Raw genomic sequence first — 16,961 nt, forward strand, 5'->3', positions numbered from 1 at the left:
GAAAAGTACAAAAATATAGATGCTATTCTATATTCAAAAAAGCTCATAAATATATTTGCCACCAGGAAAAAAGTTAAATGCCAGTAAATTTTAAGAGCCTCCTTTTCACTTGCTAAATTAGGATACATATTGTATAATGGGTTTTTTTTTTAATCTCTAAAATAAGCTGCCTCACAGCACTCAGAAATTCTGAAAGGAATAGACCAAGAAAACCATTCAATATTCTAGGCACTATAAGTCCCCTGTCAATTCTCAGAAGATTTCAGGTCTTTATTATGCTCACAGAATTTCTTTATCAGATTTTTTCCATGTATATTTAGCTAAAATGGGGTCGTTTATACTTGGTATAAAACAGAAGAAATTCTCATAAACCAAGCAACTTAAATGAGGGAAGAAGCAAGTGACAAAACTGCATTTTTAAAGCTCTCTTTAATAGAGTGTCTCTTTTCATGTAAGCCAGACAAACCATCTATAACATATGTTCATAACTAAACAACCTTCACTACAAAAAAAAAAAAAAACGATCAGCTGAAAGAGCAATAGGAATTTATAACAAAGAATTCTTCCAAACTAGCAAACCTAATTCAAAGCATTACTGTGGTTCTACAACACAGCTTGTTTAAAAGTGATTATTGATCTACCCTGCATAGAGAAATGTCTTAGACCTAGAAATCTTCTGCATGTTTTACAAGAGCAAGCATGATTGCTAATTCACATTTTATAGCAAATCACACTTGATTATACAGCCCCATCCTTATACATGCAATGTGATCACAGCCATGAGTGCAAAGTAAACATCTATGAAGGATTTTAACCTAATCATTTTATGCAGCTGAAAAAGAAACAGTGAAACAGCCTGATATCTGTATTGTTTGAGAGGTCAATCTACTTAAATTTAAGATGCTTTATCTGCCTTGAAAGAAAGATTATTTTCCTTTCTAAAATCAAAATAAGAATGCTAAGTAAAATTTCATACTTGATTTTAAAAAAAGCACCTCATATTACGAACATTTCAGTGCCAAACAATGTAATGGACATACAAGATTACTATTCTGAAAATAATACTGGAGGAAATATAGCTTAGCTTTACTCACCTCACGTTGTTCAGCGTTTGTCCAAAAAGCTCATTTTGTAAAATATTTGGTGGGGATGAAAAAACCCCATGGAAATGAGATAAAACAGAATTGCAGACCTGGCGCAATGTCTCAAATTGCATTTTCCTTCTTTCTTTTTATCCTCCTCTTGTTTTTCCTTACCACCTGTCTTTAAAAGTCATCTATTTGCAGACACCGTCAAATAAAAACATGCCAATCAAGTTCCATATTTCTCCTGAGCTCTGTAGAAACTGTGCTGAAATGAGCAGAGGTGGATAGTTAATTGTACAGTCATTATTCTTCTAATTCAGTCGGAGAAGGTTCCGTGCTCGTGCTGCTTTCGGCTTTCTCCTGACTGTAGCAAGAATTCTAAACAGCAGTAAGCTTTTTGGGCATTCCCAACTGAAGTGTGAAGCTGAGCTGCTTTCATGTACTCTACTCATATTTCTCTAAGCCTATTAAAAACACGCAATGAATAGATGCTGTCGTCAGGAGTTTCTGCACATCTGGCTGCCAGCAATAAAATCTCAGAAGTAATAAAAATGGGACAAGGTATCTTCTCAATGTTGCTACTGGGAAAGAAGAGACATTATGCATTTTTCCAGCCCCTTTCTCTTTTCTGAAAAATGAATGACTCCAGCCACAGAGTATATCTCTTCAGTGTACAAGCTACTGCATAGGACCAGACCACTAAAAATAAATGGTATGTTCTCTTCTCGATATCATGAAGCAATAAAAATATGACAGACATCAGGGCTTTTATCACCTGCACTTGTAATGCTGTACTCCTACAGTGGAGCACATTTGGAAAACATGTACTGGAATGCATCAAATTCTTATTTAACTTTAATTTAGCTTCAGTTTTGTTTTTTGTTTTTGGGGTTTTGTTTTGTTTTGTTTGTTTGGTTTGGTTTGGTTTGGTCTTTTTGAGACAGGGTCTCCCTGTAGCCTCAGCTGTCCTGGAACTCACTGTGTAGACCAGGCTGGCCTTGAACTCACAGAGATCCGCCTGCCTCTGTCTCCCGAGTGCTGGGATTAAAGGCGTGTGCCACCATGCCCGGCTTAGCTTCAGTTATTTTTAAAGAAATGTGAATGCTCATTCTGGTCTCTTTCTAAAGACCATATGGTAACTATGTGGTGGGTTATGTAATTACAGAAAAAATATATACCATGTAAATTAAAATTCACTGAAATAGCATTCGTAAAATAAAAGCTTTCCTACATTTTTAAAATACACATTACTAGAGATATTTTATCAACTACTATTAATTTATTTCAACAGTGGTAGTCATAGCATTTTAAGAGGCTATTTCCTGAAGGTTGCAATAGTCTTCGCGTACCCCACAGCATCATCCATTCTCCCGTAAGCTGCAACAGTTTTAGAGTACCCCACAGATTCCCCCATTCTCCTGAAGGCTGCGACAGTATTAGAGTACCCCAAAGCATCCTCCATTCTCCTGAAGGCTGCAATAGTCTTAAAGTACTCCACAGCATCCTCCATTCTCTTGAAGGCTGAAATTGTCTTAGAGTACCCCCACAGCATCCTCCATTCTCTTGAAGCTACAATAGAGCACTCCACAGCATCACCCATTCTCCTGAAGGTTGCAATAGTCTTAGAGTACCCCACAGATTCCTCCATTCTCCTGAAAACTGCAATAGTCTTAGAGTACACCACAGCATCACCCATTCTCCTGAAGGCTGCAACAGTCTTAAGAGTACCCCAGAGCATCATCCATACTCAGTGTTTAACTTTGTTTCAGATAAAATCCTGGGTTATTCTATATCTAGGGATTATGCATCTAAGATGTTCAGTTATGGTTTTGACCTAGACAAGAGTGCCTTTATTTTGACATCATTTCATATTTTATAGGTGAATACCAACCTATTTGTCAAACACACACATGCCCATTCATAAGTCATAAAGTCCTTTTTGAGTTTATAAGGGACTTCTAAATATTTTTGTTACTCATAAAAATCATATATGTGAATACTGCTACCATTTTATAGATAAACAATAAGATTTGAATAGATTAAATATTACACAGTTTATAAAAGAGTATTTGGAATGACATTATTCATTTTGTCCATTCCCTATGATTTTTCCCTTTCTACTTTTTACATATATATATGCACACAGTCATTTGCACATACACATACCTACTGTAAATAGGCCACTCTCTACTGATAAATGGGAAAACTGTTGGTCAGTGGCTAATCAAGGATATTTAATAAGAAAAAAAAAATCTCCACAGTAACTTTAAGTGTGTTTCTTCCATTACTCTAATTGCACATGCTTTAAATTTTGAAATCTCTCTGATAAGATAATAATTCTCATCTTTAAAAGACAAATTTTTATTATAGGAATGTACATTTTGAAAATTCTTACTTTCAAGTTAATTCCATGGCTCATACTGTGATAAAAATATGTAAATAAATTTATTTTGTGGGCATATTCAATTTTTATAATCAAAGCCCTTTTGAAGCAAGTCTGCTAATTCATGTGATTAAGCAACAAAACATTCTTTGTTGTCAAAAAAATGTTTCTTTTGGGGCTGGAGAGATGGCTCAGCAGTTAAGAGCACTGACTGCCCTTGTAGAGGACTGAGGTTCAGTTCCCAGCACCCACATGGCAGTTAACAACTGTCCATAACTCCAGTTCTTGGGATCTGATGCCCTCTTCTGCCCTCCACAGGCATTACACAACATGGGTGTACTTACATCCAAACAGGCAAAGAACTCATAAATATACAATATAAACAGATAAAAATGTTTCTTTTGTGCCTCAAAATTAAATCTGAAGCCAAGGTCATATGAGAAGCCTCAAAAATGGCCTAAGTGTCAGAAATGTTACCAAAATGAATATTTAAATTACTCCTTTAAATGAGCCAACAGTGCACCCACTGCCTTTCTCAGAGACTTGCTTCCTAGCTCTTCCTGCACTACACTCATGCTGCTGGTTCCACCAAACAGCTTTCTCTTATTCCCTCAATATCCTTAAAACTTATCTTCAATCGCACCTCCTCATTGCCACCTTTCAGTTGCTTCAACTCATTCTTAAGGCTGCAAATATCAAAAGGAGACTTCTGATTTAGAATATATACCTCCCTGTGCACTCCCATTGTGTCTTCATTTATTCTTTGCAGCATTTGATAAAATATAGCCACATAATTTCTTGAAAAAAATTTAACAAGTTTCATTCTAAACTCCATGAAATTATGTCTTGCACTTTGTTTTAGTCACCTAGCAGAGTGGCTAGTACAGAGTGGGTATTCGATATCTATTTGTTAAATAAATGGATACTCACATTTTATTTAAAAGTTAATTTTTTAGTCACATCAATAGATGAAATAAAAATCATCTAAGGGCTTAATTTTATTCTTACGTCTACATTCATTTCTTTGCTTGCTTGTTTTCAGCTTATCACATTGTATTACCTCATGTCACAAGGTTCATAAATACAAGAGTCACCAATATTTGCAATAAAAAATATTGTGCTTTAGTAGACTTTGTAATTAGACTTTGCAATAAAAAACATTGTAATTTAGTAGACTTTGTTATAGATTTTATTTGCTTCACATTTTCTTTATAGTCGTAATCAACAAGCAACAAGTACTAGAGACTTCTTTGAAAACAGAAAAAGCATGAAATCTGAGGTGAAATAGCTGGCGTTGAAGCACTAGCTCCAACCCTAACTAGTTATAATACCCCTAGGATGTGCATTTTATATACCTAATATACAATATCTTTTTCAAATCAAAATCAGTATCTCACTTCTCTCATAATTATTGTACTAAAATATGTAATGCACATAGATGCATTTTATAAACTATAATACATAGTATTTAAAAATAGTCTCACTAGGAAATACTTAGGGAAGCAAATTATTGATATCAGTTTGTTTTTTTTTTTTTTTTTTTTTTTTTTTTTTTTTTGTCTTTTGGAGACAGGGCCCCCCTGTAGCATCAGCTGACCTGGAACTCACTATGTAGACCAGGCTGGCCTCAAACTCACAGAGATCCGCCTGCCTCTTCCTCCCAAGTGCTGGGATTAAAGGCATGCACCACCACGGCCCTTTTCCAGGAAACAGTAAGTACGAAATGCCTCACAACTAAGAGCAGCCCCTGTCAATGCTATGTCCAGTACAAAGGAACACTATGTCCAATACAAGCTAACTCTCACAAGTGCTACAGGTGGTAGCATCAGTTTCTCTTTGACTGTTCTATTAGAACATTTAGCAAATCACTGCAAATAATAGGGACAATAAGAGTTCTAACAGAATCAGAAGTGTTCTGAAACCTTTGAAAGCAAAAGCAATTTAATTAAGGAAGATACTTAAAACCGTAATTAACACTTTAAGTTCAAACTATGAGTAATCAAAAGAATTCAGAGGAAGGGAGGAGAAGAGAAGGAGAACTACAGTATATTTTCACCTATTAAATCAGCAAAATATTGGCCAGATAAACAGAGAGCATGCACTTCTCTACCATACTTATTGGTAGGATCCTACATTGTTACAACCTTTTAGAGAACTATTCAGTGATAAGTATCAAATATTTCAAAAATATTTAAAATATTAAATAAATCAGAATACAGATGAAAATATTAATATTTTCTCAGGACAGGAGCATAACAGATTTTTTTTTCTACAAGAAAAGCCAAACTTTAAATGTATATACAGAAACCTCTATAATTACAAGGTAATTATTAACCCTTGTAAAATTGGCCCATGAATTTCTGTTTCACATGTTAAAGTAAAGTTGTACAGCATATACAAATAGATACAAACACACACACGATGTTAAAAAGTACCAAAACATCCCTACTGAAATATTCTATACATACAAAGAACTAAACTTATATCTAAGCACAGCTAATGGATTATGGAAATTACAATGATGTAGATATGCAACCATGACAAAAATATGGAAATGTTTACAATGCTTTCCATTTATTAAAATATATCTGTATACATATGGTCATATATATTTACATGACAGTCATACATTATTTATATAACACATATTTGTTATATATACATATATTGAAGCAACTGCCTCATCTATCCCACTGCTCTGTTCTTGTTCTATTGACTATTTAAAGTATATGAGAGAGACAGAGACTGAGGGAAAAGACAAACTAGATAACATCTTCAAAAGTGCCATCCTCGTGTTTTGAAAATTAATATCTTCTGTCAGAAACATTTCCTGAAGCAAGGATCTCAGAACCATTTACCTCAGAAATGGCAAATAAGAAATAATAGCATAGAAGTCCTAACAAAGGGAGGAAACTAAAGACATTCAAAAAAGATAATTTTCCCTATGCTTCAATTTAGGGTAAACCATACAGTATATTCAGGAATGAAAGAAATGAAGAACAGCACAGACCTAAACAAGCATATTTCAGACATAAAGATAACTAGAATATTTATACTCACAAAATTGTGATAAAGCAGCTGGAAAGATGGTTTAGTGGGTAATGCACTTGCCAAGCAAGAGTAAGGACTAAAAATCAGATTACCAGAACCCACATAAAAGCTAGGTGGGTGTGGCACCCCACCTGCAATCCCAGAGCATGGGAGTCAAGGACAAGGAATTCCCAGGACAATCTGGATAGTCAGACAAGCCAAAATGGTGAGTTCCAGGTTCATCAAGAGACTCTGCCTCTAAGGTACAGAGCAATCTAGGAAGACACCCAGTGTTAACCTTGAGCCTTCACACACTATGCACAAAAATCATGTGTATCCAGATGCACACTTATGTGCCCAAACACATGCAAACACATACATACAACACACACATGTGAAAAAAAATCTTAGTAAAAATTAGAAAACTTTAAAATACAGCATGATGCATGTTTTTAAATTTGTCAAGATGACAAGTTGCTTTCTGATACTTTTAAATATTTTATTTATTATTATTTTATTTTATGTGTATGAATGTGTTGCCTGCATGTAGCTAAGTGTACCTGTGTTGTGCAATGCCTGTGGAGGGCAGAAGCAGGCATCAAATTCCCCTGGAACTAGAGTTATGGATGGTTGGTAGCCTCCATGTGGGTGCTGATGACTGAACCTGGGTCCTCTGCAAGAAGAGCCAGTGCTTTTAACCACTAAGCCATTTTTCCAGCCCCTTGATAGATATGTATTTTTAAATCCATTGACTCACAAAAGTAAGACTGTTTCTGTGTCTACTTTTGATCACAACTTCCAAACCATTTCTATCATCTAATTCAGAATGCAAAGGGAAAGTAAGCAAAAGCCTCCACAATTGTATGAAGCTCCATTATCATTATCATCTCAGGCTTCTCCGCTTGGGCCAGAGGGCATGAATCTCTCCAGTGTTAGGACTGCGAACACCAAGAATATAGCCCCATGGTAAGTATGAAGGGAACCACTAGTATTAACACCACAACCTCAGGAATCTTCCTGGACATGAATAAGATCTGATTTAATCATTTTAGTTGCAGTCACCAAGAACTACAATATAAGGACTGTTTCAACCTTGGGGGTTTCGATGACCCTATCTGAGCTTGGGAATTGCTTTTAAAAGGCATTTTTTGGTCCAGAGTAACTCCCAAGCATAACCAAGTTCTTCAGGAAACAACATTGACTACACTTAGCTATTATGTGAAAATGGCAGAAATAATAATCATTGGCACAACTATAAACATGTTTCAGAAAAATATGGGGGAACGAAATTATTATACAATAACATTGGCCTCTAAGAAAGCTTGTCTGTAATCCTTTCATGTAATTCTTCTCCACTTGTTTCTTTTGGGGATTCTCTCTTCTCATAAGCTACCTTATTCCATGAATAATGTTGAGAAAATGTGTCTTAGAAACTATAAGGACATCAGGAGTTTTTGTTTCATTCTAGTAACCACCTCACCATCTACATATAGTCAGGACATAATGTTTCAGACCTTAAATGTACACATTTTTTTTCTTTTTCATTTTATTCACATGTATTGTTTTCATAAAAATGGCTTTATTGTGAGATGTGCACACATACATATGGCACACTTTGAATATATTCACTCTCCCATTTTACTCTCTTAAATTGTTTTAAAAAGATCATCCATTAGGGTCTATGATGAAAAAATTACGTACATAGGAGTATAAGAATAAAGTGTAACATTACAATACTATACTCACATGAATTTGTACACTACAGAACACTTCTCATAAATTAGAATACATTTTCCTAGCCATCTATATAATGCATTCAGTTAAAAATGCAGAAAAAGTAATCAAAAGCTTGTCCCTGGCTGAGGAATAATGAGAAACAGTAAATTATAACTTACTTATTTAAGTTTTCCATTGCCTACTATGGCTTTCATTTTGTCTTTTCCTGAACATCTTTTTTGATCTGTCAACAAAGTCCCAAAGACCATAATAGAATTACAATAATGGTCTTTAATAAGAATAAACTTAAAAGCAATATTAAAGGTGATTCCATTGGGCTCTCCCTGCCCCATTTCAATACAGACAGAAATCTTTGGAGAGTTTCTGAAGGGTGATCTTGTTAGAGTCAGTCCTATGGTGAAGACTCAACTAATTGAAAAATATTCAAGTTATAGGCCATATTTTATATATATATGTGTGTATATATATACTTATACATATATATAGAGAGAGTACTTTAGAGAGAGTACTATATGCATATATATATGAGTGCACATTAAACTGGGTGGGGGTGACAGTGGGAGGAAGGTGTGGATGAGGGGCATCTAAATACCATCAGACTAATATCATATAAAAATTGTAAAAGGTAAATAAAAACATTAGGAATCCATGTAACCAAAGACTGAATTATTATACACACTAGACACACAGACAGACAAACAGACAGATACACACACACACACACACACACACACACACACCACGTAAAATAAGTTTTTTTAAGTTTCTTTAAAATTTATGCTGAACCCCAAAATCTTTCACTCCTATCATGCTATAGTTACAAAATAAATAATATCTCAAATAATAATGATTAATATCTCAAATTTCCCTGCGTCTTTGCTCCCAACAGGGCTCAAGTTTCTTGACAAATGACCACCTATATATGTGGAAGTTTACATGTTTCTCATAGGAGCCTCCACAATCCTCTAAGTCTTCTAGACCTATATCCTCTTGAATCATATGTGATAAGAATAAAGCCACTTGAAGGTGAATCTTCACCATTTCCCAGCCAAAGATACTGAATCTCAAGTTCAAACCATCCAAGGTATTATATAGTATGCAAATATTGAGAGACTAAATCTCTGTTCAAAAATCATTTGATAAGTATCTATTAAGTGTTAACTACAGTGTCAGAGGCACTTTCCTGAAAAGCACACAGGAAAGAAAGAAAATAGAGAAAGGAAGAGGGCTAGAATATAATTCTAGTCCTCATAAGTTTTGATCTGTAGTCTAAAGGAGTTGACAGTAAATATGTGATTGTATGTCTCATTGAAGATTACGATTAGTAATATAAGAATTTATAGGTAGCATCAAAATAGTCTTGGATTTAGAAACCCAGAATATGTTCTCCTGGACAAAGTGCCATTCAAGATGAGAATCATAGAATGGTAAAGTGTAAGTTGATCAAAAGAGACTTTCCCATGCAGAGTACTGCATATACAAAGGCAAAGCAAAGATAATTAATATGGCAAAAATCAAAGAATCAGAAGTGGTCAGCATAAGGAGAAATAAAGAAGCTGTGGCGGAAACAGAGTACACATCTTGCAGGACACTGAAAATTGACTGAATATTTTTATTTTAAATCAAGTAGTAATTCAATGTTTTTCTGTAATAACTCTCCTGAGTCAATAGATGTATCAAGTCCTAGTGGCCAGAAACAAGAAGATTCAGATATTAACAAGAAGCACAGAAGAGGAAATAAGCCATTAATATATCTCACTATTTGTGGATGAAGAGATATCAATTAGAAAGCTAATGTAATAACCAAAGCCAGATATTAGTTGGCGTGGATTAAAGTGATCACAATAAAATGGAGAAAAAGAAACAGACTAAAATGTAGATGCTGAACCAACAGTACTTAGTCATTGGACACAGGGGTGGGAAGCAGTCTGTGAAGGTCAAGGGGATTAAAAAGAACTCTCAGATTTCTTTCTTAAGTAAGCAAACACATAAGTCTTAAAATTTGCTGAGATGGAATGCTAAAGGAGGAGCAACTTAAAGGAAATGGATGGGAAGATGGTGGGTTGAATTTGAAGTGTGTGCACAATACTTTAAAAGGCAGACAAGTAAGCAATGGATATGTCAGTTTGGAATTCAGAAGAGATTTCTCAGCCAAAGATGTAATTTTCAGACAGATTAGCATGTTAGCAATGATTTCAACTAAGCAAGTGGATGTGATCACTCCGAGAGAAAATTCAAAATAAGAAAAATAAGAGGTCTCAGATAAAGCACCAAGCATTAAAATGGCAGATGAAGAACCTAGTAAAGGAGGATAAAAGACGCCACAGACACTGGAAGAAATAAAGAGAGCATGGTGACCTTGAAGCCACTAAAGATCAATGTTTGTAAAAGAATATGATCTACTCTGTGTTATATTCTGCCATTCTGAATTTGAAGGCTCATAGCTTATAACCCTTTGCTTCAAAACAATTCTCCTGAAAATAGCTCTTTTGACCTGAATTCTCTCACTCCATAGAACCCAGATTCAGCTTTGAAAATGACCTAAGAACAGACATGTTAGTTTTGCAACTCCCTTTCTTCACTCTGAAAAGTAAGCAGACAAAGTTTTAGTCTTTGCTCAACCAAAACAGAAGATCTTCTGCAAATAAAGCCATGGAATTGTAATCTCTAATAAATCCTGACTGGAATACAATCCGGTCTTATCAATCTAAAACTTACAATTTGACTGTCCCTTAGAAAAGAACAGAAATCAGGATTTATTAGAGATTACGGTTAATAATGAATGAAGGTGATTTAACCCCAAATTTGAAAATGGAAAACACAGGAAAGCACAGTGTAAAAAGGCCTAGTCTGTTTAACCTCACATCTAACTCACTTGTTTTCTTAGCATCCTAAAATACCTAGTTTAGGGGCTGGAGAGATGGTTCAATGGTGAAGAGCGCTGATTGCTTTTGCAGAGGACCCAGGTTCAATTCCCAGCACCCACATGGTGGCTACAAACCGTCCTTAACTCCAGTTCCAGGGGAATCCGAAGTCCTCGCCTGACCTCTGTGACATTGCACAACACAGGTGCACTCATATATATGCAGTCAATACACTCATACAAAGAATAAAAATAATAAATAAAATATTTTTTAAAATATCTTTTATTATTGAGTCTTATAAGCTTATTCTAATGATGATACTTTTAATGACAAATTAATAATGTTTATTTTAAATGGGCCCTGTGGTAATAGGTAATCTATTACTAAATTACTTCTTATCTAAAAAGAACTGCCCTTGACTCACATTTCCTTCCAGATACTGCCCTACTTCTCTGCTCACCCTCATAGCAAAGTTTCTGTAATTTGTATATAGGTGCTACATCTACTTGCTCATTCGCATTCTTTTCTGGGCTTATTTTTAATACTGTATTGAGATTAGTCTTAGCAATGACTTCTGCATTTATATCAGATAATTTTCTCTTCTGTTCCTAATTTCCTGTAGTACTTGACACTAAGGCTATGTTCTCCATGTCAAGCTATTGTCACTCCTCATTCTTCACACATACTCTCCTAATTTCTTCTTCTTTAATGACAATTTTTTTTCTTAATGCCTTTGGCTAGCTCTTACTCTTATCCTCTATCTCTATATTTCTTGAATGTTCTGTTGTATCTGTATTGTATATTCATCTGCAGGCTCTTGCACAGTAACATAGGCCCTGTGGTTAGAAGCATCTATATTTATTATCTTTGATCTAATGTTCTCCTAAAATTGCAGAATAATTTAATCATTTGTCAATTCAGCATCCCAAGATGGAAGTGAAAAGCAAGCAACATGGCCAAACAGAATTTCTGATTTCCTTAGCCAACCCTATTTCTCACCAGTGTGCCTATCTTAGAACAACACCATGCCTTACCTAGGAACTGTCCTCTATGTCCTTCGTTTCACACTCTGCCACACAGATCCAAACTATAAGTAGATTTTATCAACTCAACCTTCAAAATACAAATCTATCAACATTTTCCTATAACATTTTCCTCTATAATTCCAGTTCAAGCTATCAAAATGCCATGGACTATTTCAAACGTGTCCTAACTTCTCTCTGCATATACTGGCCCTTAAAACCTATTCTCACAAGAAAATGATCATTTAAAAAAATTTCAAGCAGTATGTTTCTTCCATGCTAAATCTCTACAATGATACCTAGTTACATTTCACAGATGCTAAACTCCCCTATTTCAAAGAAAGAAAATGAGATGTATTATTTCATTAAAGGAATTTTGTTGTTTTGTGGTTGGTTGGTTGGTTGGTTGGTTGGTTGGTTGGATGGATGGTTGGTTGGTTGGTTGACTTTTGCCCAATTGGCTTATGGCACAGTTGGAATAAGTATTCTGAAAATAGCTCTTTGATTTGAATCCATTTATTCCACAGGACCCAAATCCAGCCTTGAAAAATGATCTGAAAACAGCCATATTCTTAGTTTTGCAATCCCCTTTCTTCCTTAGTAAAAAGTAAGAAAATGAAATTTCAGTCCTTACTCAACCCAAACAGAAGACCTTCTGCAAACAGGACTATGGAAATCAAGTGGTCTTACACAGTACTTCCATGCCTCATCTCACTCAGCAGCTACTTACCAATTCTCTCATTGGAAATGTAAATGTTGCCATTTTTAAATACCCCCAGAACTTATGTGAGATAATATAAAAATATGAGTTAAAAAGACTAATTTAAGGCTTTGTCATAAACACAAATTCCAAATTTCATATATTCCTGAAGGAATTAAATACTAAGGCATAAATATACCTCAAATATTTTGACTATGTCAAATAACTTCTGTGATACATACATATATATATATATGTATGTATCAGAGAAAAGATAACCATTTGGCTATCCTCATCACAATTTGATTCCCTATACTCTGAATTACTTCTATCTTGATTGTATGAAAAACTGGGATAAACTTTTTCTGAGATATAACTACAATTTGTTTATCAACACAAATGTTTTATGCATATTTTAAAAAGAATACAAAAATAGAAAATAAAGTATAAATTTGAAAATATTAATGAGGGAAATAATATTTAGAAAACAGGCAAACAAAAATGTCTATGTAGAAATATAACAAAATAAGAAATGATAAGGAAAAAATAGAAAGGGTTATTGCATCAGTAGGGCAGGGAAGATCACTCTAAAGTTTAATTTTCCAGTTCAGGCACTGTGTAATTAGGTAAGCACAGTAAGAACTATTCAACAAATAACCTTCAAATCAACCTTGAAAGACTTTTTTTCCACACAGAGTTCCAAATCATATCTCGAAACTCTCCAACTTCAGGTATGTATTACAGAAATAAAAATAGTAGATGATACATAACAATAAGTTTGGTTCTCTGTACTATTTATTTTTGCTCTTAGTGTAAAAAAAAAAAAAAAAAAAAAAAAAAACCTAGAGTATCCACAGCTTACTAATGAAGAAACCCATAAAATTCTATTCTAAAAATTTTAGCATTCCAAATCTTAGAGCAACTTACCAGGTACTGAACTATCTTGACATTCATGAGACATACCTTTTCCAGAATTTCTAAACCACACAAAGTCAAAATGAAAGGCATCACACACTTTGGTCACAGGATATGGAGAAATCAAGTTAATACTGACCAGGAAACTTCTTCCTTGTTGTCTACCTTTCATAGGACTGGAGGAAATTAAGCAGCCTGCTGTGGGGGGTAAAAAAATCAATTGTCTGTGATATGAAGCTGTGAGTTACAATAATGACCAGAATGACAAGATATGCCCATGGGTGCAATAGTGGCATAAATGTTATTGTGGTAACCATCTACTTTCTGATTAGATTTAAAGCCCACTTCACAGGAGGAAACAAATGCTTGGTGCCCTAAATCTGGTCAAGAACCTACGATTGTGGAGTTCAGAGGCCCCGAAGGTGAACCAACTATGAATCTTTTGCTGAATGGATATAGTGTCAAACTGCTCTCAAATGACATTACAGAAGTTTCTTTGTGCAGTGGATGAAGGTTAAAGCAGAAAGTTACAACAGATCAAAGGTCACATACTAAGTGTCTGTGGAATGCTCATCCACAAATGAGACATCTACATCACATTCTGTCTCCCCAGGGCTCAAGGACAATCATGGAAGAGGAGGGCAGCAAGACTGTAAGAGGTAGAGGTCAGAGAGGACCAGAGTGAAACAGTGCCTTCTGGACATGACAAAACTGCTATACTCATGAACTCACAACACCTGTGATTGCCTGCACAAGACCTGAACAAGATCAAGCCAGTCTGCATTCAAGCGTGGAACAGGGATGGGTATGAGTCTCCACACCTAAATGAAGAGCTATTAACAGCTGTTGTCTTCTGGTGGGAGGAGAGCTATTTTTAAGGCTGTGGCCCCTAGCTGACTGACCAAACTCCAGCAGAAGGCCCCACACTCATGAGTATATGGGCAGCACAAATTGGACTATGGGTTATTTAAAAAAGAAAATAGAGGATATCAAGTTAGGAGGGATAAAGGAGTAGGGGGTAGAGTTGGAAAGAGTTAGGAGGAAGTGTGGGGAATGAATATAATCAAAATACAATGCATGCATGTATGGAATTATCAAAGAATTAATGAAAATAGATTTTAAAAACAACAAAAAGAATATTTGTATCATTATTAAATAATGTATACACATAAATGTGCATGCATACATAAAAATAAATACACTAGGAGTGGGAGATGACTCAGTCAGTGAAGTGCTTGCAGCCCAAGCATGAGGACCTGAGTTCAAGTCCCCAGAGCTACATGAAAAGCCAACACTAAGCATGGCAGCATATGCCTGTGATCTCAGTATAGGGAGCCAAAGACAGAAAGATCCCTAGGGCTTGCTGTCCAGCTGCTCCAGCCTAAATATGAGTTCCTGGTTTGGTAAGAAACAGTCTCAAAAAATAAGGGGAGCGAGCAAAAGAGACACCTAACACTGACCTCTGGTCTCCACATGCACATGCACCACACACACATATGCATATACATGACTACAATCATCACACACACACACACACACACACACACACACACACACACACGCACACACAGGTAAGCTACAAAAAGACAGAAAGTTCAAAATTAAAAATTGTCCTTATAGATTAAAAACTGCAGTTTAAAATCTCTTCCTGATTTTAAACAAAATCTCTCAATTACCACAACTCTTTGCACATAAAGACTACCAGCCAAATATATCATGATCATTTTAAGGAAAACTCCATCCTGATCTTTTACATATTAAACATACTATAACCTATTTCTCCTAGAATCAGCAAGGCTCCTTTTCATTTGCTTATCAATGAGTAGAGAATATGAACCATGCAGACAAACTCAAGGACAAAAGCAGAAATCAAATGAAAAATAGGAAGGAAGCTAAAAATTCCATACAGTTCAGATTATCTTATATAATACTGGTTATATAGGACTAAATGGTCTACTTAGTAGAAGTAGAAACTACTAAAAATCTAATCTCAAATCCAGCACTTCTGAAACTTAAATTCCAATCACCTTATCAGAGTCCCCAGTTCCCTTCTAGAGGATCTGTAGGGTGACACCTACACTCATACTACTTGTTATTTATTTTTTCATTCCCATTATCTCATGAGCATTCAGTACAGTTTTCCAGAGGCTAACTTACACATGTATCTCAGATGTTGAATGAAGAAGCTGCCTTCTACTAAGTAAGACATTAAAGGAATTTCCCAAAAATATAAAATGAAGAAATTTTCTCATTTAAATTTCCTTCTGTTTTGCTTTTTAAAAAATATAGTAGTTTTCTATTACTGCAAAACAAATTACCCCAGTTTTTGTGATTTTGAAAAGCAAGCATTTATTATCTCACCATTTCTATAGCACAGAAGCCCAGGCATGGTTTAATTAAGTCCTCTGCTCCGAGTCTCCCAAGGTTGTAACCAAGGTGCTGAGAGAATCATGTTTCTAGAAAGAACTCAGGCTCCTTTGCCAAACACATGATTGTTGGCAGAATTTGAAGCTGGTGGCTCTAGGATGAGGTCCCACTTACTTGCTTTCAGCCAGTACTCTTCAGCTTCTAAATTCCCACAGATCCCTGCTCCATGACCTCTACCTCACAGTCGTTCTACACCAGGTACTTCTTCAAAACCAGCAGAAGAATGACACTAAATATGGTTAGTTCTCATACAGTAAGTGTACTGTTATTTTTAAGTTAACAAATATCTATTTTTTTACTTCTAAAATAGTAAATATTGATAAATATAGTCATATAAAAATAATTTCAAGTCCTCAATCACTTTTAAGAATGTAAAGAGGTCCAAGATCAAAAAGTTTAATAACTGGGGCTGGAGAGATGGCTCAATGGTTAAGAACATTGGTTGTTCTTGTAGAAGACCCCAGTTTGAATCCCAGCACCCACATGGCAGCTAACAACTGTCTGTAACTCCAGTCCCAGGGGATCCGACAGCCTCTTTCTGACCTCTGCAGGCATTGCACAATACGGGTGCACTTACCTACATGCAGACAATACATGCATACATATAAAATAAAAATAACAAATAAAATTAAAATAATAAAGTTTAATAACCATCAGTATAATCTAAGCTGCCTCTTATATTTTACATATGGCAAAATGTAATACAAGTAGTAGTAGTATTTTTAACAAATAAACAGTAATTAAGCCCCCAGTATAAATAAATTTTAAATTATGGAACTTTGTCAGGTTATTCAGCTT

At 35.2% G+C, this 16,961-nt stretch overlaps 1 protein-coding gene across 11 annotated transcripts in view; it reads right to left on the reverse strand.

Annotated features, from left to right (window-relative positions):
* Positions 1-16,961, reverse strand: part of Rims2 (regulating synaptic membrane exocytosis 2) — a 570,072-nt gene that overhangs the window by 370,862 nt on the left and 182,249 nt on the right. For 7 of the 11 annotated variants that reach the window (XM_008851541.2, XM_029555210.1, XM_029555213.1 and 4 more), the window contains exon 1: positions 1,095-1,535. The exons of the other annotated variants lie outside the window; for them this stretch is intronic. In XM_008851541.2, the coding sequence (XP_008849763.1) occupies positions 1,095-1,216 (122 nt within the window). In that variant the 5' untranslated portion in view covers positions 1,217-1,535. Of the gene's footprint in view, positions 1-1,094; positions 1,536-16,961 lie in introns of those variants that run through there. 11 annotated transcript variants of the gene reach the window in all.

This window comes from Nannospalax galili, unplaced genomic scaffold (assembly GCF_000622305.1).
Source record: "Nannospalax galili isolate Female #2095 unplaced genomic scaffold, S.galili_v1.0 scaffold284, whole genome shotgun sequence".
NCBI lineage: Eukaryota > Metazoa > Chordata > Mammalia > Rodentia > Spalacidae > Nannospalax > Nannospalax galili.